The following is a 27,404-nucleotide window of genomic DNA, read 5'->3' as shown; positions in this document are numbered from 1 at the left end:
GGTAATCTATTTTAGGGCGAGGAAGAGCATCATGGGATGCATGGTCATAAGGGTAGGGGTCATCTTTTACAAACAGGCATGATCATAAGGGTGGGGGTATTGGTTGCAAACAAAGGGGAGAGTGCTGTAAATTACACAGTTACAGGGGTGAGGGTCTTCAGAAACCTAAAGTCTGGGGGGGAAATTTTCGCAAGGCTGAACAACGGTTGAAGGTTGCAGGATGAGAGCAATCGGTTAAGGCAGGAACTAGTTGTTTGACGTGTCTTTGTGGCCATTCCATTACTTCAGACTTTCTGGCCCTGGAGACCATCCAGGAGTGTACGTGTGAGTCACCAAGGCTATAATGGCCAGGCTTGGACTCAGAGGCCTGACATTCCATCTTCTTATATATGTATAAAGAAAAAGAAAAAGGCAATGTTTCTTAAAGGCTTCTTCAAGTGTGACAGGGCCTGCGTGGACACCTAAAAGTGGAATTTTTGTAGTTTTGTTAAATGTTTAAGTCTTTGGCTTAGGGTGCCTTTTCATGTATTTAGCAAGGTGCCGGTTAGCATATTTTTGAGCTTGAAATTGTCCTAATAGGATGAATTCTCTAAAAATAGCATTTAAGCATAATAGCTTTAAGGTGAGTGCTGATGAAGCCTTGGGTCCAGGTTGCGGGGGGTTGGTCCCAGAAGACTCAGATTGAAAGGGATATGTGTGGGTTCTGGAGAGGTGTCACACTGCATCTTGACATTAGCCTGGTGTTGCCTGGAATTCATGGGCGATGGATTGGTGTTTCTGGTTGATTCTAGAAGGGTGAAGGCTGTGAAACAGGACTGGGGATAAGACAGGCAAATGAATGGGGAGGGTCAGCAAGGCATCTTGTCTTAAGCAGCTGAGCGTTCCCTGGGACAGGGAGTGATATTGTGGAGTTGTTAAAAGTAGTTGCCACATAGAGTGATTAGTGATGGCCTGGATACGGTTTTGAAGGAATTGAGAGACTAATTGGAAAATCAAGGTCCTAATAAGAGAAGAAGGAAGATGGGTACTAGAGGAGTAGGGACTGGAAAAAGCCATGACATCCAGCTAGAAAACGGCCAACTGGATGTGGCATAGTTATTTACCTGGTCAGCAAATTTTGGGACCCTGTCTTTGAGTCTTTTGATATTATCATAAGCTAGGCCGGACTGATTTAAGTAAAAGCAGCATTCCTTATTTAGAAATATACAGAATCCTCCCTTTTCTGCAGTGAGGAAGTCGAGGCCACAACAGTTTTGAAGGACAACTGTGGCTAAAGAGTCAATTTGAGCTTGAAGGTCGGGCAAGGTATTATATATGTCTGTAATGCTAGCAGATAAATTAGTAGACAGGCTGTAAAACATTGTGACAGAGGTGGTGACCCCCACTATGCCAGTTCCAAGGCCTACACTGGAGGCTGCAAGCCCTAATCCCACAAGTAATGGAATCAGCTGGATGACTCTTTTTTGTCCAGTAGGTGTCATTAGGGGAACAGGCAGGTTGTTCATTACCACTGGCAAATTGGATTCTAGGAATAAGGAAGACTAAGGCACAGGTAGCTGTCCAGTTAGTAGGTAAACCCATACAGGCGGAGGAGCCACATAAAACAAAAGACCGGGGGCAAGGCAAAATTGAAAACGTAGGGTGAAAGAATTGGAGTGCCCCTTGCCACGTAGGGTCATTTATCGGCTCAAGGAAGGAGTCAAGGGTAGAAGTTCATGGGTAGAACCATGAGACGTTAGCTAAAATGGTCTGGAGAAAAACTGAACCAGCAAGGCAAGCAGGCATAGGGCATTTAAATGTAGACAAGAAGGGCAGTTAGAAATATGATTGGACAGAAAGTAACAGAAATAGAGAGCTTGTGAGGTGTAGACCAAGCTTTAGCAGTACAGTCCTGCTGCAAACAGCAAAGTTAAGAGAAGGATTCATGTTAATGCTGGAACGTAAACTGAACTCATATGTGGTTTGTGTCTACACTTCAGGAATTCGAGTGAGCTTAAGAGAAGTAAGAGAGAGTACTTGTGACTTCCAAGAGGAGGTGGATGGGCTAGGCTGTTGTCTGATGGGCACAGTTTAATCCTGGAATGGTGAACCCAGTGGGGAGGGTCTTGTAGACAGACAGCAGTTGGGGTACTGTAGACAACCAGGTAGGAACCCTTCCACTGAGACTGTAGAGCTGGAGAGGTTAGATCCTTGACCAGCACTGATCGTTCGGCTAAGATGTCCTCATAAGGCCGGGTATCTGGAGTGGGTAAGAAGAAGTTAGCAGTTTGATGAATTTCCTGCCTAGTTTGTTGGAGAAGTGGAACATAGTCTCCAAGAGGGCTGGTGTTTGGGAGAAGTTAGGCCCAAGCAAAAAGATGTGGCCATATAGGAGTTCAAAGGGGCTGTATCCTTTGGGTTCCTGGGGCATGGCATGAATTTGGAGAAGAGCAATAGGTAGAAGGGATACCCAGTCCTTCTTTGGTTGAAGGGTGAGTTTGGTAAGATGTGTTTTTAGAAGGCCATTAACTTTTTCTACTTTTCCTGATGACTGATGGCAGTTAAGGGGCATGGAGTTTCCACTAAATGCTAAGGCTCTGAGAGACTGCTTGGACGATTTGACTAATGAAAGCGGGGCAATTTTCAGATTGTATGGAAGTAGGCAGGCCAAATCAGAAAATGATATCATTTAACAGACAAGAAATAACAGCAGTGGCCTTTTCTGTTCCAGTAGGGAAGGCTTCAATCCGTTCTGTAAAGGCATTCGCCCATACAAGAAGATATTTGAATTTTCTGACATGAGGCATATGAGTAAATTCAATTTGCCAATCTTGCATGGGGATAAATCCCTGTGCTCGGTGAGTGGGAAAAGGACAGGGTCTTAAAAATCCCCAGGGGCTGGTAGAGTGGCACATGGAGCACTGAGATGCAATTGTTTAAGGATGTACCTCCATGAAGGGAAGGAGATAAGAATTTCTAAGAGATGGGCCAAAGGCTTATATCCTACATGAACGTAATTATGAAAGGAAGAAAGGATAGAGTGGACTTGCAAGGCAGGAAGGAGAAATTTTCCCTGATCCAGAAACCAATTGCCTTGAGTGGGAAATGACTGGTAAGTTAAAGATTCAGAAGGAGAATAAGTAGGAGTAATTGTTGAAAAAAAAATATTGTCTGCTGGGGGCGGATATTGGTACATTTGCTGCCTTTTTATTTGTCTCATCTGCATAAGCATTTCCTTGGGCAATGGGATCTAAAGTTTTTTGGTGTCCTTTACAGTGGACGACTCTGGCCTTAGCTGGGAGAAGGGCAGCTTTAAGGAGAGCTTTTATTAACGAAGAATTGATAATGGAATATTTTTGTGTAGTGAGAAAGCCCCTTTCTGCCCAGTTGGCAGCATGGTGATGGAGGATATGAAAAGCATATTTGAAGTTGGTGTAGATGTTGACTTTTAGCCCTTTTGCCAGGGTGAGAGCACGCGTGAGTGCGAATAGATTTGGACATGGCTCTTGTGTAAGAACTCCAACTGCACAACCCTGAATTTCATCAGTGTATAAGGAAAAGGGTTGGGTTGGATTGGTATAGCAAAGAATGGGTTAAATTAAAGATTTTGTACAGGTAAATAATAGGTGCAATTATGTGGGGCAGCCAAGGGAGCAGGAGGAATAGGCACAGAAGTTACACAGGGTACCATGGAAAAGAAGGTTATTTATTTACTTTAGAAGAGAGTTAAGGGTGGCAGCCGGGGGTGGAACCAGGAAATGTCTTGGCACACAGAATGAAGGAAGAGGGTAATGCAGCAAGATAGGAGCAGGGCATTTAAGTTTCCTTAGGAATTTGGGTGAGTTTCAGAGAAGTTAGGGAGAGTATAGGGGTTTGGCACTGTAGGATGGCTGGGGAGGTGGTGACCCACATCCTAGGGTTAAGGTAGGGGGACATAAGGAGAGCTATTGAGGATTCAGGGAGGAGGGTGGCAATGAGGTGTGGCTGTAGCCCAGGAATGGTTAAGGAGGCAGACAATTTTGTTAGGCTATCTTGGCCTAACAGGGGAACTGGATAAGTGGAGATGATTAGGAAAAAATGTGGAAAGGAATGCTGGCCTAATTGAGCCTAGACTTGGGGAGTTTGGCAGGCCTGGAGGCCTTGCCGTCAATTCCCACAACAGTTATGGAGGCCAAAGAGATAGGTTGGCATGGAGTGGGTGGCCACCATATTGATTAAGAAGGGAATAGACTTACCCACCACTATGGGAGTTACCCAAAGCTCAGTGTCCATGATGGTCCAGGGGGCCTCTGAGATGTTCGGGCAGCGTCAGTCTTTAGCCACCAAGCTGAGGAGCATCATCATGAGTCAGACACTCCAAATTCCAGTGCGAGCCCACAAGACAGGGCAGGGCTTAGAAGGAATCCTGCGCTGCTGGCATTCCTTGGCTCAGTGGCCAGGTTTCCAACACTTGAAGCAAGGTCTGGAGGGTGGATGCCACAGTCTGGGCACTTTGATGCCTTTGTAGCAGGTAGTGTGGCTGGGGTTTGTCTTACAGCAGAGGCAAGCATTTGTAGTTCTGAGATGCACTACTGCTGGGCAGCTTTTTCTGTATTACTGAACACCTGAAGGCGAGGTTGATTAATTCCTGTTGTGGGGTTTGAGGGCCAAATTTTTATTTCTGTGGCTTTTTTAATGTTAGGGGCCGATTGGGTGATAAACATTTTTCAGGGGTGAGAGTAGAAGTAAGGATGGCATTTAAGTTACTCCAGGTGAGATTATAGGACGGGGTTAAGTATTGGAGGATTAGACAAAATGGAGCCTAACCTTTGGCTGATTTGGGAAAGGTCAGATAAAGAGAAAGAAACGTGCACCCTAACTATGCCTCAGGCTCCAGACATCTCTCAAAGGGGGAATTGTTGGGAAGGGGCGGAGGAGTTGCTGCAGGACCAAACTGCAAGCCTGCCTGGGTATGAGGTGGGGAGGTGACAGGAGGGGCATAAGGAGGTGAGTTGTGGGCAGAGGAGGAAAGGGGAGGCTCTGGGTAGGGGTTAGGGCCTAGATTGGGATCTGGTTCAGACAGGCAGGAAGGAGAAAGGTCTGGAGGGTTGACGGACAAGGAAGATTCTGACTCACTGGTGGAGGTAGGAGGCGTAGATGGAAGGGAGAGAAGAAAAATTTGACATGGGTTACATTGAGAGCAGAGATTAGGGAGGGATTAGAATGTAAAAAATTGCCTGGACATAGGGAATTTTAGATCGTTTGTCCATTTGTTGACAAAAATTGTCTAGGTCTTGCAGAATAGAAAAATTGAAAGTGTCATTTTCTGGCCACTTAGAGCCATTGTCCAATTTATATTGTGGCCAAGTGGTATTGCAGAAGAAAATCAGATACTTAGGTTTCAGGTCAGGTGATAGCTGGAGAGGATTGAGGTTTTTTAGAATGCAGGCTGAGGGATAGGAGGGAGGAATGCAGGGTGGGAGGTTGCCTGTAATTAAAGAAGAGTGATGGAGACAAGGAAAGTGAATGCATGACCAAGCAGTTTAGCAGTCATCCCAGACTAAAACTTGGTCGGTACCTGGGATGATCTGGTCAATAGCGGAGTCCCCTGCGTTGATCCATCACATACGAGTGGGAGTGAATGACCAGAACAGACGTCTCCACAATGATCAGTCACTAAGGGAAGACTGTCTTCCTGGTTCCATGACCCATGTGGGATTTTTTTCTGGTCATGAACTTCACGGAAAGTTGTCTTTCTTGTCTCTGCTAAAAGGAAGAGGAAAATGAAACTGAAAGGAGAAGGAGGCTGACAGGTAGAGAGAAGGGCTAAAGAAGAGAGTTGAGGCAAACTACTTACCTGGTCTGAGGATGGTGAGTGGGTCTGTGGGCTGGTCTGATGAATCCAGGTCGTAGGTAGGTATCTTCACAGAGGGAGCACAAAAAGAGCAGGGGCAGGCAGTTTGGTCTCCCGTAGGAGTTCCTCCATCCTGGGTTTCAGCACCAAGTGTTAGGCACGTTGCTTGTGTGAAGAGACCAATAGGCAGGCTTCATGTGGGCAATAAGGCTGCTTTATTTCATGCTTGGGTGCAAGCAGGCCAAGTCTAAAAGAGGAGTTAGGCAAGGGGATTAGGAAAGGGGATTGGTTATATAGGTTGGGGCAAATGCTTAGTTAAAGGTGGTTATCTATTTTAGGGAGAGGAAGGGTGTCACAGGATGCGTGGTCATAAAAGTAGTGGTCTTCTATTATAAACAGGCATGATCATAATTGTAGAGGGTATTGGTTTCAAGCAAAGGGAAGGGTGTGGTAAATTACATAGTTACAGGGGCGGGGGCCTTGAGAAACCTAATGTCTAGAGTGGGGAGGTTTTTGGAAGGCTGAGCAGGAACAATGGTTGAAGGTTGCAGGGTGAGAGCAATCAGTTGAGGCAGGAACTAGTTGTTTCACTTGTCTTTGTGGCCATCCAGTTACTCCAGACTTTCTGGCTCCTGGAGACCATCCAGAGGTGTACATGCAGGTCACCAAAGCTATATGGCCAGGCTTGGACTTGGAGGCCTGACATAGGGAGAGTCTGTTCTGGCCTCTTCCAGTGTCTGGTGGCTGCAGCTTTCCTTGGCTATGGACACATCACTCCAGTCTCTGTCTCTGTGGTCACATGGCCTTCTCTTCTGCCTGTGTTAAATCTCTCTCTCCCTCTCTTATAAGGACACTTGTCATTGTTGTTGGGGCCCACGTGGTTAATCCAGATAATCTTCTCATGTTAATATCCTTAATTTACATGGGTAAAGGCGCTTTTTACAAATAATAAAGACATGAATACGTTCCAATGAGGAGAATCTGACATTTTGGGGTCATACTCAGCGTATTAAACTGTTAAAATACTGTTTCTGTGCACACTCACACAACAGCCTCTCTCTCCTCATCCCCCTTTCTTTTCCTGTTTCTCATGATCACAAGTCATTTCACTTCCTAAGGGAATCCAGTGCCTTTTATGTCCAGGTCAGAGGGGCACACATAGGATGGCCTTGCTCAGGGTTTGCTTAAATACCTGCTCTGTCCCACATTATCATGTAGAAGGAAGGACACAGCCACAGACAGCCCTTAACCATCTGGAAGAAGCTGTCTCTACAGAGCATAGTCAGGGGCTGTGGTTCTCTGGGCCTCCAATTGTCTTCAGGGGCCTGTGTTTTCAACCCTCATGGAGAGTTTGGATGGCCTCTGACCCAGATAGGATCCACCTTAGCTTACTATTTTCCCCTTCTACTCACTAGGGAAGTATATTTGGTGTAGGCTGAGTGAGATGACAAATTGTCCAAAGTATAGAAATGACTATCATTTACTTTGCATATTTTTTAGTTACGTTCAGGAGGCATTTTGTAATATTTTTCAGTGCATAACAATCGATTTTCTAGAATGCCTTGACTCACTAGATGAGAGTAATCCTATTCAATTGTCCTTAGAATTGGGTCACAAAAATCAAGTGTTGGCCACCTGCCCTTCCCCGGGCCTCAGCTGCTGCTGACAGCTGTTAGGAAGACCCACTTCCCTCCCACTTTTTGGATCTGCCTCCTAACAGATTCCCATGATGGAGTAGGCCAGAGGGGCCAAGAGGCTCCCTATGAACACAGGAGAGCTGGGTGCTCCTGGGATCTTTAACTGTCTCATCTGGGCTCAGAGCAGCTGTTACCTTGGCATCTACTTAGAGCATAAAGCAGAACAAGGCCCATCTCCATAAGAATAGAATGTCCAGTGATCTTGCTGCAGGCATCTTGCTGACTCTGAGGTGACCTCTGTTCCAGCCTCTGGAGAGAAGCTCTGTGAACAGGGTAATATCTCAGCCCTGCTCAGTACAGCCTCAATCTCTGTGGAACCTAAGGCACCCCCATCAGCTCCACCACCTCCTGGCAGCTGCCGATAAAGTGAGCATCCTGGAGAGGGGCTCTGGTACAGGCCATCGGACATGCAAATTAACTACATGAAAACCTGTGTTTATTTAACCGTGGGGGCATGGGCCCTGCTTCTAGAGCAGCTGAGAGGAACTACCTGCCTAACCACATACCCCTTGCTCTTAGGTCCAGAAGGAACGGATCCCAGGACACTCCAAGATGTGCTTCCTGGCCCTGTTCCTCTGCCTCCTGGTGATGGGCTTTCAGGGTGAGTGCATTTCCCACTGCAGACCATGCAGGGGCTTTAGCCCTTGACACAGGGATAATGAGCTCAAATTGGAAATTACAGTGTGACATGGAGGGTGATATGCCTTAATTCTCATTAGGAAACCAAGGTAGAGAGCCCAAGGCTAACCATGAGGCAGAGGTGCCCACAGCCTTGAACCTGTCCTCTGCCTCTCAGAGGACCTCTGTCCCTGCTCCCATCCCATGTCCATCTCTCCTGAGAGGCTCCCCAGGGCACTGGTCAGGCTGAGAAGTATGGACCTGCCCATTGGCCCGTGAGGGTGGGGCTGCACCGTGCCATATCCCCTCTCATAGCTGCCCTGGTCCTGAGGACACCTCCCCAGCCATTTCTGTGTGGAATGTACACAGGAAACGGTGGCAAGGTTCGGGGGTGCTAATTTCTGTCATGTTTAAGCATGGCATGAGCCTTTTAATGGGGCAAGTTTCTTATAATCCTTTGGGAAAGTAATGCATTGTGCTGCCTGGATGGGGTGTCTTTGCAGGCTGCAGTGGGCAGATTGTCCTGACTCAGTCTCCAGAGACCTTGGAAGCAACTCGAGGTGACTTTGTCTCCATCACCTGTAGAAGCAGCACAGATGTAGGCACCTCCATAGCCTGGTACCAACAGAGACCGCAGGAGGCTCCCAGGCTGCTCTTCTTTGGAGCTTCTGCCCGGGCTGCTGGAACCCCTTCCCGGTTCCGGGGAAGTGGCTCTGGCTTTTACTTCTCTTTCTCTATCCATGGGGTGGAAGCCGAAGACATTGGGGTGTTTTACTGCCAGCAGCATTTCAGCCAGCCTCTCACAGTGACAGGTCGTCAAACGAAATTACTCTTTCTGGGTGGATGATGCTTCTTTCGTGCACCTGCTTCCCACAAGGGGTGCAATCTGAGAGTGTGAAAGGTTCACATTGCAGATGTCTATGTTTTCAGAGTTTGTGATCTCTGATCTGTTAAGTCCGGGTCAGGGCAGAGTTATTTCCTCAAATTTAAATAAGATGTACAGAGGAGGAGAGGCAAAGAGGAGTGAAACCAAGCTGTTTCCTAGACAGGTGCTTTACCTGGCCTGATTTGTTAATTTTTTTCATTTTCTTGCAGGATATCAGAACACTCCAAAATGTAAATGATTAAAACAATAATTATTTGTTGTGATTCTATGGGCTGACTGGGAGGTTTTTCTGTTGCTTGTCCTGAGCTCCCTCATGTAGCTGCAGTCAGCTGGGTCAGTGGAGTGGGCAGTTTTCCTGCTGGCCTCACCCACCTGCCTGTCAGTCAGTGCTGGCTGTGGCTGGGAGCCTTGGTTCCTCTCTTAGTGACATAGGAGGGCGGTGGGAGCACTCCAGCTTTGCTTCAGGTATTTAAAGGTGAACTGTCTGCAGAAATTTTTATTTAATAATAAAACTGTTTCATCTTGTAGAAATCTTTTGCCTCCCTGGTCAGTTGTATCCCTTGGTATTTTATTCTTTTTGTGGCAATTGCAAGCAGGAGTTCGCTCCTGATTTGGCTCTTGGCTTGACTATTGTTGGTGTTTAGGAATGTTAGTGATTTTTGTACATTGATTTTGTGTCCTGAGACCTTGCAGAAGTTGCTGATTAGCTTAAGGAGCTTTTAGATTGAAACTGTGGGGTTTTCTAGATATAGGATTATGACATTTGCAAACAGAAATAGTTTTATTTCCTTGCTTCCTATATGGAGGATCTTTATTTGTTTCTCTTGCCTGATTGCCCTGGCTGGGACTTCCACTACTATGCTGAATAGGAGTGGTGAGAGAGCATCCTTGTCTTGTGTCAGTTTTTAAGGTGAATGCTTTCAGCTTTTGCCCCTTCAGTATGATGTTGGCTGTGGGTTTGTCATAGATGGATCTTATCATTTTGAGGTATGTTCCTTTAACACCCAGTTAATTGAGAGTTTTTAACATGAAGGGTGTTTAATTTATAGAAAGCCTTTTCTGCATCTATTGACATAATCATGTGACTTTTGTCTTTATTTCTGTTTATGTGATAAATCACATTAATTAATTTGCTTACGTTGAACCAATCCTGCATCCCAGGGATAAAACTTACTTGATTGTTGTGGGTAAGCTTTTTGATGTGCTGCTGGATTTGGTTTGCCAGAATTTTGTCGAAGATTTTTGCATCAGTGTTCATCAAAGATATTGGGCTGGCCTATACTTTTCTTTTTGTGTTCTGTCTCTGCCAGGTTTTGGTATCAGGATGATTTTGGCTTCATAGAATGAGTTGGGTAGGAGTCACTCCTCAATTTTTGGAATAGTTTTAGTAGAAATGATACAAGCTCTTCTTGGAATGTCTGGTACAATTTTGCTGTGAATCCATCTTGCCCTGGGCTTTTTTTTGTTGGTAGGCTATTTATTACAGATTGAATTTTGGAGCTCGTTATTGGTCTATTCAGGAATTCAGCTTCTTCCTGGTTCAGTATTGGGAGGATGTACGTGTCTAGGAATTCATCCGTTTCTTCTAGATTTTCTAGTTTGTGTGCGTAGAGGTGTTCATAACATCCTCTGGGGGTTATTTGTATTTCTGTGGGGTCAGTAGTAATATCCCCTTTGTCATTGCTAATTGTGCTTATTGGAATCTTCTCTTATTTTTTCTTCATTAGTCTAGCTGGCTATTTTATTAATTTTTTTCAAAAAACTATCTCCTGGATTCCTTGACCTTTTGAAGGTTTTTTGTGTCTCAATCTACTTCAGTTCAACTCTGATTTTGATCATTTCTTGTCTTCTGCTAGCTTTGAAGTTGGTTTGCTCTTCCTTCTCTAGTTATTTTAGTTGCGATGTCAGGTTTTTAAATTGAGATCTTTCTAACTTTTTCATGTGGGCATTTTTTTTTCTCTCTTAACACTGCCTTAACTCTGTTCCAGAGATTCTGGTATGTTGTATCTTTGTTCTCATTAGTTTCAAAGAACTTCTTGATTTCTTCCTAATTTCAGTATTTACCCCAAATTAATTCAGGGACAGGTTATTTAATTTCCGTGTAATGGTATAGTTTTGAGCAGGGAACTGACAGGCTCAGATCTGTGTGTGCCCTCTGTGCAGCCTCAGGCAAACAGGGGTGGCTGCTCAAGGTTGGGGTGGGTCCACCGTTCTCCATGCCCAGTTGCACTCTGGCAGCAGTGTTGGCACCAGGATGGGGAGCTGGAATGGGCTGGTACAGAGGGTTCTGTGCCTGTTAAGACTCTGACTGCAATGGTGGTATGGTGGGTAGGTGGGAGCAGAGTGCACTTTTGTCTGAAGCAGTGGCAGCATGGGGTGCATGCACACTCGTGTGCTGGTGGAACAGGGAGGGCAAAATCTATTCATGTGAACATGCACTGGGAAAATGATGTGGGGGCTGTGGGTCGGAGGAAGCTGCGGTATGGGAGGGAGAGGACAGGCTGGTGCAGGGGCCACTGCTCTGGAGCTCTCCTCAGTCAGTCATGGTCTGCCAGTGCAGGAGCTTTGATGTGGGCCCGCAGGGCACCCAGGATGTAAAGCAAGCAGGCGCAGCCAGGCTGGGCCACCGGGGGAGAGGCCAGCAGATCAAGGGATGCTCAGGTCGAACTGGCCTCACCTGATGGGCAAGACCGCCCTGCAGAGTTCAGGTCCAACAGTTCCCTTAGGGGTAATGTCTCCTTCGGAAGCAAGTAGAGCCTAGAGGGATGGCAGTCCCTGGCCTTGCTCTGCTACAGGCACTGCGGCACCAACCCCTGCCCCTGGGTTCCACACCAGCAGGTGTGATGCCCCTACCACTTCTCTAAGCATCTCTCCCCGACAACTCAAGTGTCTATGGTGGTAGAGGGTCTCCTCCTGCTGGGATTCCAGAGACCTGTAAGGAGAGGGGGTTGCTTCTTGCCTGTTCAATTCACCTGTTCCCTGGGAGTCATTGGGTATCAAGAAGGAATCCTAGTGCGTGGCATCCCCATGCAGGGTTCCTGTCTTCCACTTGTTTCATCCCAGCTTCTGTGTCTTCCCTCCATCCACTCTCTGTGCCTTCCCTCTGAAGATCTGTTAGGAGTGTGTCTGTCCTCCTGGGCTTCTTGGTGGCAGCCGATTCACCCTGCTGCATCTAGTCAGCTATCTTGCCTGAATCTCTCTATATTCTTTATAACTTGACTTTCTTCTCTATTTCTTCTATAAGTACTGATCAAACAATATTTTAAAGCATATTTGTTTAAAACTTATGAAAATGGAATTGTTTGAATGACATCTCATTGACTCATACTTTCGTTTGTGCTTTATGCCATGCGAGTCTTTTTTAAGAAATCTTTTTCTTTATCTATGGTCATCAGCAATGCTTCTATGTTATTTTCTACATGTTTTTGTTTGCCTTTTATACTTCAGTTTATGATTTATTTAGAATTGATATTTGCATCAGTGTAGAGATAAAATGCAGAGGCTAAAATTCATTTGATATAATATGTATATGAAATTGATTCAATGCCATTCACTTATTATATACAGCTTTCTACTAAGTTGCTGCTGTGATTTGAATTATCTGTGTCCCCTCCTAAATTTGTAATGAAACTTAATTCCCAATGCAAAAGTATTAATAGAAGGAGCTTTTGGGAGGTGATTAGGTCATAAAGACTCTACTCTATGGAAAGATACTAAAGTCTAATGAAGGTGACTTCACACACGGTTGCCCCTTTTGCCCTTCCACCTCCACCGTATGAAGACACAGCCATAGACGCCATCTAGGAAGCAGGAGCAGTCCTCAATCACCAGACACCTAGATTGCTGTTGCCTTGACCTTAGACTTTCCAGCCTTCAAACTTCTGTACAAATAAATTTCTGCTGTTTATAATTTACTCAGTCTAAGGTATTTATTTATTTATTTATTTATTTATTTTTGCAGCACAGGTGCATACAGACAATGACTATAGGATTTTATTATTAATTGGGTGACTACATATGTGTGGATCTCATTTAGATTCTCTAATTAATTGACTGGCTTATTTGTTTGATACGAATAAAATATTATTTCTGTAATTTACTATAGGCTTTGGTATTGAAATATAGAGTTTACCCAGGTTCACTTACCATCAATAGATGACTTACTACTTCTGTATGGCCTGTGTATTTAAAAGTTGGTATTCTAGGTGTGATATTGTGCCAGAATTGCTAGCCTTTGCTTACCGGTAATAACTAAAAGAAGCAGCCCAGGCTAATTCCATCCTGGCTCCTGTGACTTGTAGTAAGGAACTAAGATCTGTGACTTCTATCACTACCCAGATAATGTGTAAACAAATGCTTATCTTGACTTCTGTAAACCACTGAAGTAACAAACAGAATGACAAAAGTCCCCTGGCCCTTGGAATGTCCGGAGGCCCCCACCCTCGTCTCTGCCCAGGAGGTGATTTACTGAATCCCCTGGCCCTTGGAATGTCCGAAACCTTTTCATCCCCATCCTCGCTCCTCACCCCCACTCCCAAGGTGGTTTTTCGGGTATAAAAAGTCTTGGCACCCTCCTTTCGACACCACAGGTTGGAGAGATGTGAGTCCTCTGTGGTCGCCGGCATAATAAATGACCCTGCAATCTGGCATACTTTTGTCTTTGTGCTAACTTTCTATGCTTGGTCCTGTACAACATAGGTACTATATACAAAACAAATCACCCCCAAATGTAATGGCATATGAGAACTGCTATCATTTGCCTATCATCTTTACGGTTCTAGATGTTGCCTGGGCTCACCCAGGTTCCTGCCAGGGTTTCTTTATGGATGTAGTCAGATGACGAGTGGAGTAGAAGTCATCTCAAAGGTGGTGGATGCTGGGAGTTGGCTGGAAGTTGGCCGGATCTCAGCTTGGACGGTTTGCCTATCCATGTGACTGCTTGGCTCCCTCTACACTTCCGCAAGAGTATGAGGCTGAAGTTATGCACCCTCAATGACCTCTTATAGCCTCAGAAGACAAATAGTGTTAATTCTACCACAGACACATTACCATCAAGATTCAATGGGAGAAAGCACAGGACAGTAGGCTCAATGGGAGGAGAGTCCAGATCCCAGTTATACTGACTCTCGTCAATGTAACTGACAAGAATCCATCCACTGGCTAAGACAACCTGCATCCTTTCCACATGTTAAATGCCTGAATGCTTACCCCAACATGCCAAGTATTAGTCCATTATAGTGTCAAGGCCAAGTCCAAATATCATCATTAAAATAATGTCCTGGGGCAGTGATGTCAACAAGATGATTGTGTAGACGATACCAGTGCTTCTTACCCCACAAACAGCAACAATTTGAAAGCTATCTAAGTAGGCAAATAGCCCTGTAAGGACTAAGAGTCCAACTAAGAGCATGCAGCAACACAACGGAGTGAAAAGCTGGGAACCATACAGAGAAGATCTCTGGGAGATGGCATATCTGAGAGTCCTGATGATAATGGCAAAAACTTTCAGAAGCAATGAAGCACATTAGTCTGTAGATTGAAAAATCAATAGTACTTATTCATGCTAATCACGATGATACTCATATTATATTATTCTATTCATAATTATAGTAAAATTGCAGAACCAAAGACAAAGACAAAGAGAAAATCTCAAATGCATCCAGAAAAAAAGTGGCTCCCTGTATACAGAGGGACAATAATAAGGCCTTCATCTAACTTTTCCTCAGGACACAGGGAGGCTAGAATGAGAAAGGAGACCCCTTCCTCTTAAGCTTCTAAGGCCACTTTCCCTTAAGCCCTCTACATTGCATTTCAAAAGGAGAAGTTAAAAGTCAGCCAGAGGAGGTCAGTGGAAGGACCGGTTGGCACCCCCGGCCAGGTTAAGTATTAAACCCCTGCTGCTAACCACAATCCTACCTATAGATCATGGACACGGTATGGAGGAATTTTTCCCGGAAGGCATTGTTGTTGCTCAACTGCTCAGACCCCCACCTAGTCACTTCCTGCGTGCTCTTGATCCTCTGACATGTGCACCTCTCAGACTGTGAGTCTTTAAAAGGGCCAAGGTTTTCTTTGTCAGGGACCTCAGTTGAGGCATCTGCCTACCGTAACTCCTGGCCAAATAAAATTACCACTTCCTTCCCTGTTCGGTGTTTGAGAGGTTTATTTGCGGCTGCTTCTGCTTCAGAAGACAGTAGAATTACAAATTTAAATGCTAAAAAAAAAAAAAAAAAAAAAAGCATTCAATCAAGGATTCAATATCCAGTGATAGTATGCTTACAAAATAAAGGCAAAGTGAAAACTTTTCTTGTTTAAAGTAAAGAGAAATTATTTGCAGACATGCTTTACAAAAAATTCAAGAGGAAATTCTTCAGAATCACAGGAAATAACAGCAGATAGTAACTTAGATCACAGGAAGAAATGAAGACCTCAAAAATAGCAAAGAAACAAGAAAGAAGCTAGAATCAACTAAACAAAGTGTCCATTTCAATTTACATGAGGCTCTAGTCCAGGGAAAACCAAACCACGGTGATCGTTGTCAAAATGCCAGTTACCTTGGTTGGGATAAAGGAGCCACTGTTGAAGGGAAGGTTTATGACAGAAGAATCTGGAGAAGTTGAAATATTCTACCATTTCATCTGGATGCAGAATATACATAAAACTTTATTCAGTTGCACATTTAACATTTCTACACTATGTGTTTAATATCAGTTAAGAACTTTTAAAAGAGCAAATCTGGACTCTATCAAACAAATATGAACAAAGAGATAAGAATCATCAAAATATTTATGGAAACTCAACCGTATAAAGAAGACTTGAAAAACGCACTGGAGAAGTATTAAGAAACAAGAAATCTGTTAAAGAAATACTTAAATTTCTTTCAACTAGCCATCATTAATTTTATGCCTGTGGGCTTCCCTCCAGACAGAGAAGATATTTAAGTTATTTTGCTCATAGGCCAGTTCCCCAAGGCCCTTTCCATATAAATGCACCCACCAGGGGATTTGCGTACTGTCCCCCAGGGAGTACTTTCCCTTGTGAGTCTAAGATAAAAGCTCAGCTCTAACCCTGGTTTGACTGATCAGGACTCCTTAGTTCCTTCACCTTCTCACAATGAGGTTCCTTACTCAGCTCTGGGGCTGCTAATGCTCTGGGTCCCTGGTAAGAAAAGACGGAGATGAGAGAGGAGAATGGGGTGAAAAGGGGAGCTCTGGGGGCCCCACTGCCTCCCATGTGTGTTCTGTCCATGTGTTAGATGTGCACATCTTGTGCTCTAGGATGGAGCATGTGATGTTTAGATCTGTGAGAGTGAGGAAAAGTCCAGAAGAACCAAGGACCTGAGCTCAAGGGAATAATCTGATTTAGAAAGAGAAAGAGGATGTAAGAGAATTCTGTACGCCCTTTTGTGCCTTGCATCCTTTGGGTTCTTTTGTGAAATTAAATATGTTTGGTCTATGAATCAAAATTACAAAAACATTGTATAGACTGAAATAAACAACAAATGAACAACTATGAAAATGACACATAAATTTTGCTGTGTGTAACCTTGTATATCTCGCTCATTATTTCAAGATCCTGTGGGGATATTGTGATGATCAAGACTCCACTCTATTGACCCATCGCCCCTAGAGAGCTGGCTTATGCAGGTCCAGTTGAAACCGCCTTTGCAAAATTATGACAGATAGTGAAAGAGGTCTAACTAATCAACTCCATCTTACTTCTAGCCTCCAAGCTGTCCTTGTTCATTCTTGGTTGTAGGCTGAACTAACTTTGGGAGAAATTTAGCTTATAGTTTAAACAAAGACAGTAACAGTCCTTTCCCAAAGCAGACCTCCTTCTTGTCTAGGGACTAGATTGCCTTTGTAGGACTAACATTAGCCACAAGATTACAAATTAGGGTTTAGGAGTCATGCGGCTGGAGGCTAAGAGATTCTGACCCTTCCTAAACTGCTCCTAAGATCAGTGCTTGAGATATTTTGCAGACCCTGCACTTCAGCTGGAACCATCCAGATCAGTAAACTGGCTGATCTGATATTGTGGGGCCCCCAACCCAGGAACTGATTCAGCACAAGAAGACAGTTTCAAAATCCCCTTGATTTCATCTCTGACCAATCAGAATTCCTGGCTCACTGGGTCCCCCACCCACCAAGTTATCCTTAAAAACTCTGCTTCCCAAATGCTCGGGGAGACTGATTTGAGTAATAATAAAACTCCAGTCTCCTGCACAGCCGGCTCTGTGTAAATTACTCTTTCTTTATTGCAATTCCGCTGTCTTGATGAATCGGCTCTGTCTAGGCAGAGGGCCAAGTGAATCCCTTGGGTAGTTATATAGTCAGAGGCTCCTGGTTAGTAATGGCATTTCCTACTTGAGTCAGATCCTGCTGGGGCCAGGGAAGCCTCCACAACTCCTATTCTATTTGGTTTCCAACTGGTTTTCTGGGGCCCCAGACAGGTTCAGTGGCAGCAAGAGGGGCAGGGACAGAATTTACGCTTAAAATCAGCAGGGTGGAGGCTGAAGATGCTGGCATTTGTTACTACATGCAGCGTACACATATCCTTCCCATGGCGGTACAGCCCCAAACACAAACCTTTCTGCTGGGGTGACCCAGCTGCCCATGTGTACTGCTTCTCTGCGGAGCAGCTCAGCAGGGTCTCTGAGTCTGTGTAAGAGAAAGATGCTGGGGAACCAGGAAATAATTTCTTGCTGAAGACACTGGACAATGTGTGTGTCAGCTACACTGCAGATACCAGCAGTTTATGTCCCTGTCACCTGTAACAGCCTTGGCTCTCATAAGTAATAAGAGACAAGGAGGGAGCAAGTGTCCTGTGAGTAAAGAAGCAGAGTGGAAGGGAGAGGAGAATGAAAGCACCTCCCAACTCTGCCTGCCTTGCATACATTAGTTAATTAAACATAATCAGCAAAATAGCCAGACCACTGACACATGTTGAATATATCTTGGGGTTAAACAGCTTTTGCTATATTTTAAGATGTTTCATTATATTTATATTTATGTTTGTTTATTTATTTATTTATTTATTTTTGAGACAGAGTCTCACTCTGTCACCCAGGCTGCAGCACGTTGAGACAATCTCGGCTCACTGCAAACTTCGCCTCCCAGGTTCAAGCGATTCTCCTGCCTCAGCCTCCTGAGTAGCTGGGATTACAGGCACACAACACCATGCTGTGTTTTTAATAGAGACGGGGTTTCACCACATGGGCCAGACTGGGCTCCAACTCCTGACCTCAGGTGATTCGCCCACCTCGGCCTTTCAAAGTTCTGGGATTATAGGTGTAAGCAGCCATGCCCAGCCTCGTTATAATTAAAATAAATATTTTTCCTTTCTAACTTCTTCTACTTCCCACTTAATTCCCACTCCATAAGGTACTGGATACAGCATTGTATACTAGTTATTCTCAGAGGGGTTGGCTGGGGGAAATCAGTAAAAAATTTTGGCTTTTGTGTGTCAAGCTGGTATGGTAACTTCATAGCAGATACAAGATCCTAATGCTAAACCTCTGATTAGGCTCAATTACTTCTTGCTGATAGGAAGAAATGGTTCTTGAAATTTCAACTTCTGGTTTTGAAAGTAAAGAGCACATACTAAAAGTGTACACATGGAATTTTTCCATACACGACTGGGAAAGTACAGAATGGTATAAAGTTTTTCATTTCCCAGAGTTAAGAATTTAAGATTAGGCAGACTGCTGGGCTGTGAGCATGAGGGAATGCAGCTTCAATTAAACTCTCTTGGCCTATGGTGGGTAGAGATGTGGATGGTGGTGGGATTGGCAGTTCATTATGTGGACCCAGAAGGAGGGCTGATGTGTTTCTTGTGAAGAACCACAGAGTTGAAGTCACCGCTCCCATGTTCCCTGGGTGGAGCCAACACCTCTACAAGTTTCATGGGAAAGTGGTGCCTTGAGAAGGGCTTTAGGTCTGTAATCACCAAAGGTTGCACCAGTGAAGTCCCTGTGCAAGGAGACCTGAGGTCATGTCACTCAGTCCTAGTCAACCCAACAGAGCTGAGGAGAATGAGCTTCTGAACTCATTCTGCCCCTAGAGGAGGTCTAGCAGAGACCTCTGGTTGGGTCTGGAGATCACAGGCACTGACATTCTGAGCAGAAGACCTAGCAGGGCCTACACCAGCAGGGTGGCAGTGGGGATGGAGACAGAAGTTCATGATTCAGGCAGGTATTCGGGATGCTCTGTGCAGCCTTGGGGATTGGGGGAACACGGTGAGTCTGCAGGACTTTTATGTCTTTCTAGCCCAGTAACCCCAGCCAGCCTGATGACTCAGACCTCAGCAAATATCCTGTGGAGAACACGGGCCATGTAGAGATGCTGTCCTGTGCAACTCCTGAGGCTCAGCTGCATTCTCTTTCCCAGGAGAGTTCCTCTGCCTGTGCCAACTCAGAGTGGGCTTGTGTCCACATGCAAACTTGGCAGATACAGCAGGAGGACGAAAAGTCAGGTGAGCGTCAGCTCAATGACAAAGGGTATTTATTGTCCTGGAATTTAAATCATCTACTCCCCTTTCACTACTTTCTGAAGTAAATATTATGTAACTTTAGCCTTTTTATTCTTTTAAATTTTTCGGACATTTTGCAGCGGTTGTTTTGGACTTTCCATTCTTATATCACTCATTGTACCTGGGAACAAAGGTTCCTTTCATTTCTTTACTGAAATAAGGTTTTAGAGATGACTATGTTAGTACTATGTAGTCATCATAAGAAAAATGTTTTCAAACGATAAATGAATGCATTATTTTTACAATTAGTGGTTTGTACCTGAATATGAATCTGATTTCTACATTCTGTTAGTAATGGTATAGAAAATATTTGCTTTCAGTATTGTCTGTTTAAAGGTGTGCTTTAAGAATATTTTAATATTCTTTAATACTGAGTATGCCAGTTCTGTGTCATGGCTTGGTAGGAATAAAGTAAAATGATGTTTGAATCAACCGGATAAAATCATCCTTTTATTGATTTCGATTAAGAACGTTGCGTTAGAGATGATTTTCTATTCCAAGATAACGGATTCCATGGCAAGTGAGATTACATTTATATTCTTAACCAGACAGACCAAATTTAAAAGGAAAAAGTGGTTTATAGCAAGTGGTTTGTAGCACATGAAATAAATGACAATTCTTCAGGGTATATTTTTACACATATTAACAAAGAGGGCACACAAATCCAATAAAAATTCTGACCATTTTGCTATCACAATCACCAGTTGGGAGCCTGGAGACACTGTACATCCTCCTGTGAGCAGGACACCCACTGGGACCCTGCACAGTGTGATGGCCCCAAAAGCAAACCTCATAAGGAAGCTCAGCTTCTCAGTGCAGCGTGAGCAGCTGAAGTTTTAGGGGATGCATCCCCAGCAGTCAGACTCAGTAGGTGATGGCTGGAGAGCCTTTGAAGAAGAGGCCGTGGATCCTTACTTGTAGGCATGGGCTCCTCTTCTGTGTGAACAGGGCCAAGGCCCTTCAGGATGCCTCCCAGAGCCTATTCCTTCCTCCCCAACTTAGGGTGCTTGGGCCCCACAGACTGTTTAGCGAGTGGCTGCCACATCATTTTTGGAGCAGCCACTGAAGTTTCTTGCTGTCCTCATGGCCATAGGGATGCTAAGTTATGGTACTGGGAGAGGACTCTAGTGTCCTCACCTGCTGCCACAAAGTCTTTCAGGACATTTCTTCCTGCCTTTGCCAAGTGGCCTCGCTCTCACCAACCATCAGGAGGATGTAAAACAGTGGGTACTGCATGATTTTTGGCTTTTGAGCACGTGAAAGCTCATGGGGGGCTCACATATGTACAGCCCATAATAATATCATTGCTATTTTGACTTTCCTTTTCTCCCAATGCTCTGAGCAGTTACCCACTCTGCTCATCCCCTTTCAGACTTTTCCGTTGTGAAACTGCTAACGCAGGTTTTTCTTTCTGGATGTGTGCTCATCACATTCCCGGTTTTAAGGATCAAATGTTTTGAGTGTAATTTGCTTTCCTTTTACTAGTATTTCAGAGCGACATCTCAGGTGACTGATTTAAAAACTTCTCTGCTAAAATGCATGTATACGGCTGTAATTTGGGGGCTATAAATTTATTTCTATTTGAAAATAGAAGCTATAAAATTATTTTGAACTAAAAGATAACATTGCATATGTAAATTTATGAGATTCCCTTTTTTGATTCTTAGAAATTTAGATATACTATGTTTTCCTTCAGTTCAAAATATTTCCGTAGTTTCTATTTTTGTTTCTTCTTTGTCTCAGTTTTATTTAGCAGTGTGTTACTTAGTGTTTAAATATTTGGATATTTTTCTAACTTTCTTTACCCGCTTTCTAATACAATTCCTTTGGTTTCTGAGAATTTGTTTTATATGGTTTAAATTAATTTAATTTCCTTAAAATATCTTGGGTCCCAAAATATAATCTTAGAAAATGTTTTGAAAAGATCCTGGAATGGGCTGCATGGTGGAGCATTCTCTAAGTGGCGATGATGCCTGCATGCTTGATGGTGTTGTCTGTGTCTGCACTGACCCATGTGGCCAGGCTGTTTGCAGTGCAGGTTAAACCTGCTGCAGAGACCTTTCCTGCCTTGGGTCCTGCTACTAAAATCTGGCCAATTTCCATGTCACCTGGCAGGTGGGCCAGACCTGCATTCCAAGATGTGTTCTGTGTAGCCGGCAGAACCCAAAAAGGCCTATTAGGGGCTCTGTTCTTTTCAAGACAAAGCTACTCATTAAACACACTGGAATGGAATAGGCATTCTTTTCTCCTGAACTCTGAGTCTCTCTGTCTCAGTGCTGAGACTGCACCACATCCAGGCTGGGAGAGACTCAGGCCTCACTTCTGAGTTGACAAGAACCTGGAAGTCCTAACAGGACCTGATTCCACATGACCAAGGAGACTGTGTGGAAGTTTCCCTGAACACCACTCAGAAAAACATAATGCAAAACTGCCTTGTTGATTCTGTGTCATTATCCTAGGAAATTCTTCCTTTAAGAGAGCCTTCTAGTCAGTCTGGTATATGTGGGATGATTATGATGGAATTTATTGAACAACTGGTCACCAGGAATTCTATATTCACTACCTGAGGCATAAAATTTGTTCCCTCTTTCCTGTTACTCAAGCTGAGCTCTTGGCTCTAAATGTAGGAGATTCACATCATTCTTCCTGTGAGGCCCTTGGAGAGAGTGCTCATATGGGGCTCACGTGCCAGGAGCAAGGGGAGGGCAGATTCCAACACTTGCATCAGACATTCTTGAACAGTTATCCTGGAAGCAGCAGATACCAGACAACTCTTGAACTGGCTCAAGGCTGTTTTTTATTTGTGGGTTTTCTGTCCAGCAGTGCTTATGGGGATGGGGCTGTTTCCTTCTCTAGATTAGCTGAGTAGGAGCTCAGCAGGGTGGCATTCACCTCCCAGAGGTGCATCACAGAGGCACATTTCCACGTAGTCAGGGTCCTTGTGCTTTCTTAGAGTCATGCCTTACACAGTGTGTCCCTGTCCAAGGTCCCATCTTTCCCTGTCAGATTCCTATTTCCTTGACTACAGTTAGACTTGACTTGATCGCCACTTGTTCACAAGAAAGACACCCTCCCCACAGTTGGCTTTTTCCACTCCACTGCACCCATCAGGGGATTTGCATATTGCCCCCTAGGGAACGCCTTCCCTTGTGAGTCTGAGATAAAAGCTCAGCTCTAACCTTGCCTTGACTGATCAGGACTCCTCAGTTCTCCTCACAATGAGGCTCCCTGCTCAGCTCCTGGGACTGCTCATGCTCTGGGTCCCTGGTAAGCACAGAAGGAGATGAGGGAGGAGAATGGGGTGGGAAAGTGAGCTCTGGGGTCCCCACATCCTCCCATGTCAATTCTTACCATGTGTTACTGGCCTATGATCTATGCTTCAAGAAAGGGAATTAGATATTTTTTTCTTGATAATTAGAAACCACCTAAAAGAAACAATGACCAGTGCTCTCATTAAGATTTTAAAAAGCATAAAACCCTCTTGTGCCTTATAAATATTGTGTTCATTCTGGAATGTTTATTGTTTATGGTATAAATGAATTTTTTAAAAAAAAAAGACTAACGAGGTGAATGACATAAGAGAAATCATAAAATTTACTAATAGTGTTTATATATAACCTTGTACTTTTCTCTCATAATTTCAGGATCCAGTGGGGATATTGTGATGACCCAGACTCCACTCTCCCTGCCCGTCACCCCTGGACAGCCGGCCTCCATCTCCTGCAGGTCTAATCAGAGCCTCCTGCATAGTAATGGAAACACCTATTTGTCTTGGTTTCTGCAGAAACCAGGCCAGTCTCCACAGCTCCTGATCTATAAGGTTTCTAACCGGGCCTCTGGAGTTCCCGACAGGTTCAGTGGCAGTGGGTCAGTCACTGATTTCACACTGAAAATCAGCAGGGTAGAGGCTGAGGATATTGGAGTTTATTACTGCATGCAAGCTACACAAACTCCTCCCACAGTGCTACATCCTCGAACAAATACCTCCCTGCCTGGTTGGTCCAGCTGTCCACAAGTTCTGCTTGTCTGGGGAGGAGCTGAGCAGTGTCTCTGAGTCTGCAGAAGAGAAGGCTGTTGGAACCATCCATCACAGGGTAGGGTTTGCTGCTGCGGATGCTGCAGCACCTCAGATCCCACCTCAGATCCCACAGGCCTGTCAGTTGCCACAGTCTGGTGAAGGCATTGGCAGGAGAAGTCACGGGTCACACATGGAATAAAACAGCTATGAAGAAGGGAGAGTGAATGAAAACCCACATCCTCACCCTCTCTGTCTTGCCCACATTTGTCAAGTACATGCAGCTGTCAGAATAACCAGACCGTGGATGCAGCTGAGTGACAACACAAATGGAACACATATGGGAAATGACCAATTTGGGGTTTTTTACATACACGATGACACTTAGTCATATTGGGAAATTCATAGTTGCCTATCTTCCAAATTCTGCTCTCTGACTCCCACTAAACCCTCCTCTCCAGTGTCTTACAGGAGAAAACATTCTACACCAGCTGTCTGCAGGGGAGTATGACTAAGAACACTTAGTAAAAATGTTTGATGTTGGATGACTCCGATAGACTTTGTAAACTCATGGCAGGTATGAGATCAAACCATTGATTACTCTCAATAATTATTTACCAAGGGAAAAGAGAGGTTTTACAATTCTAAAAGTGGCCTTTGAAAAAAACTGCATAAATGCAAATATGGAAAATATAAAGTTTATTTCAAGTACAGAATCAACCATTCAGAATTATGTAAGATTTTTAGTTCTCTTCCAAATTCCAAAAGTTTTGAAAGTATTAGGCTAAGTACTATTTTAAAGTAGAAATGTATTAGTATGTTTTCATAAGAAAAGTTTTCAAAGAATACAGAAATGCATTCTTTTCACATGATTACATCATAACCTGAAAATCAATCTGAATTCTGTATTCTAGTTTTAAATGCATGGAGCATCTATGCTTTTCAGAGATTTTATTAAATATAGTGTTCTAAATGAAACTGAACCTAATAGTGAGTCATGTGAGCTGCATGTCATAACATTGTGTAATGGATAAAAAACAATGACTGAATCAACAGAAGAAGATTCGCTTCAGGCTAAGGATATAAGGTATACTTGAGATGATTGTTTACTCCAAGATAACAGATTCCATAGTACATACAATAAAAATTCCACAGTTTCATTTCTGTTAGGTTTAAAAATTGTATGGCAATACTTTTATAGATATCAATCACACTGGAGCCATCAAATGAAAAAAAAAGTGACATAGTATGTTTTTAAAATTACTGACAAATGCATCACTTAGCTTAAAAGGCATTATACAGAATGCAGTTAAAGAACACAAAGTGTGGCAGGGCACTGTGGCTCATGCCTGTAATCCCAGCACTTTGGGAGGATGATGCAGGCAGATCCCCTAAGATCAGGAGTTCAAGATCAATCTGGTCAACATGGTGAAACTCTGTCTCTACTAAAAATACAAAAATTAGCCAGGCATGGTGGCATGTACCTCTAATCCCAGTCACTCTGTCTGGAGGCTAAGGCAGGCGAATCACTGTAACTCAGAATGTGGAGGTTGCAGTGAGCCAAGATTTAGCCATCTCACTTCAGCCTGGGCAACAGAGCAAGACTCTGTCTCAAACAAAAATAATAAATAATAAGATACAAAGTGTAAGTAGTCTGACCTGGAGCTAAGCAATATTATTGTCACCTTCAGCCCTAATGTGAGTGACATAATCTAAGGAGCTTGAATTTCTACTTTGCTATGAGACATAGTTAGTCTCAACCAATTCATGGTGGTTAGATATATTTAACAAAAAGAAAAACCGAAAAAAAAAAAAAAAAGAAACAACTTATACAATGCTGATGTAGCAAAGGGCTACACTCTCCAAACAAAATGGTGAAGGGTAAACAATCCCCTAAACCTGAGAGAAAATACACGGAGACCCAGAATTGGCTGGTACAAAGAAGCCTCTAGCTGTGGTTGACTAGGTGGGACAAGGTTCTGTGTCTGTGCCATGACAGTGCAGAGGCAGGCAGGTGACCTTGGTGGTGTCAGTGGCTCTGCTCCATGAGGTCACTCAGGTGGGCTGAGGCCACAACCACCCTCAGTGCACAGCTCTCCTCCTTCCTGACAGTCGCTGCCCCCATGCCCATCCTCGGCAGCATGAGTGAAACAGAGTGAAGGGAAAGCTGTTTTCTTCTAAAGATCAAAAAAACTTGAACTTTCAAATAGAGATAAATGTTCTTTTTGCCTCAAGCACACATTTGAGAAACCTTCCATTGAGCTGACCTGATGATAAACCCACATATTTTGTTTGTTTTAACCTGAAAATGTATTTACAGGGTTCTTGGAAATAAATTTTTGACTATAAAATTATATTTATAGCAGCTTATTTCAAGTTGTTATTTACTGTTTGATAATTACTCCTAAAATGTTGTTGATTTTTTTAAAAAACTATCCGTTGCACTAACTGTCCTTCACTGAAAACAATTTGTCTTTTTAACCTCCCCAGACTCCTTTTAAGCTCTTAAGCTGTTAAGTCAATTTATTATTTATGATGAATTTATTTATGTATTTATTTTTGCTATCAGAAGTAGAAATCCTGTATGTGGATATGTCAAAGATCTGCCTTTACATGGCAAACAGACCCCCTAATACACAAGAGTGCTAAGTTCTTAGAAACCCTGGGAAAGGAGAGGGCTAGTGTGGCATTATCATCTCGGAGCTACTAAGGCAAGAATGGCGTGCAACAACTGGAACATCTGGGAGGAGCCACCAGTGTGTGGAGTTGTGGGGAAGCTGCTCTGTGCTCTGAGACTGAAAGCTCAGCCTTGCCTCTCACCACTGCCTTGACTGTGTCGCCATCTGCTGTGAAGTGAATAGTGTCTTCTAAATTCGTACTGAAGCCCTAATTGCTGAAAAGTGTAAGGCATGAAACAGGGGATTATATGCATCTTCCCAACACCAACATGATGTTTGCAGTTTTACCGTCCTTTTCTGGGATTTGGCTGAGAAGATGCTGACTGCTCTAGCCAGATTCCTGTCAGAGGATGCATTTGGAAGGTTAATAAAAAAAGCTTTAGGTAGTTAGTGCTGGATTCCAGAGAGGGTACGAGGGTGATGGATCTGGATTCCCAGCATGGGGGATGCCAGAGCGGATCCCAGAAAAGTCTACAGGTGTGAGAAGAAAGGAAATAGATCTCAGACCTGTGGCCCCAGCCTTAGGAACCTGAGAGTAGGGACCATTTATCATAAAACAAGGGGCAAAGGAGAAGCTGGGTGATCTTTGAGGTTTGGGGAGATGAAGGCTATGTTCCAGGTAGAAGATGATGGAGGATGCCCAACAGTGGGTGGTGGGGTAGAGGTGGGTGAGGGGTCATATTTGGAATACACTTAGGGTCTGGGATCTTTGGCTCCACTTCTGTTTGTTACGAGGTGCCCAGTGCAATGTGCTCTCCACACAGAACACATGAGTAGTCTTCATTTTTTCATTATTTTTTTCACACTGAAGATTTCTCTCTGCCTCTTAGTGCTCAGGAAGAAGACTTTTTGTTTTCTCTTAGGATTCTTTTACTAAGCAAGATTTTGCCTCTCCTGCACATTTCCCTTTCCTGATTTTTCCTCTTTTTTGACAGAAGATGGCCCGGGCACTTCACTACTGAGTCACAAACTCTTACCCAAAGCCCTCAGTCTAGTGTTGCTGTCTTCCTTCATGCTATTTTTGTTTGCTTCCTTGTAATAATCTTAGCAATAAAGTAATCACTTTTTATTCATAGCTATTAAAGATGTTATCTTTGTTAGTTACAGTGGTTGCTTCAGAATGATAAATGGACTTTCAAAATGATGTTAAGAGATCCAAATCCATGTG

General features: G+C 43.8%; 2 gene segments (V, D, J or C); both read left to right on the top strand.

Annotated features, from left to right (window-relative positions):
* The first annotated feature begins 7,996 nt into the window (after nucleotides 1-7,996).
* LOC116527017 lies at nucleotides 7,997-9,820 on the top strand. The segment is given in 2 exon segments: nucleotides 7,997-8,110; nucleotides 8,631-9,820. Coding segments are annotated over 2 exon segments (393 nt in total).
* Nucleotides 9,821-22,703: 12,883 nt separating this feature from the next.
* LOC116526979 lies at nucleotides 22,704-23,612 on the top strand. The segment is given in 2 exon segments: nucleotides 22,704-22,810; nucleotides 23,188-23,612. Coding segments are annotated over 2 exon segments (459 nt in total).
* Nucleotides 23,613-27,404: the final 3,792 nt, after the last annotated feature.

The sequence above is a fragment of the Sapajus apella genome, unplaced genomic scaffold, assembly GCF_009761245.1.
Source record: "Sapajus apella isolate SASKATOON/1434 unplaced genomic scaffold, GSC_monkey_1.0 scaffold52, whole genome shotgun sequence".
Taxonomy (NCBI): Eukaryota; Metazoa; Chordata; class Mammalia; order Primates; family Cebidae; genus Sapajus; species Sapajus apella.
The sequence above is the reverse complement of the archived record's forward strand: the minus strand, read 5'-3'. Positions and strand labels throughout refer to the sequence as shown.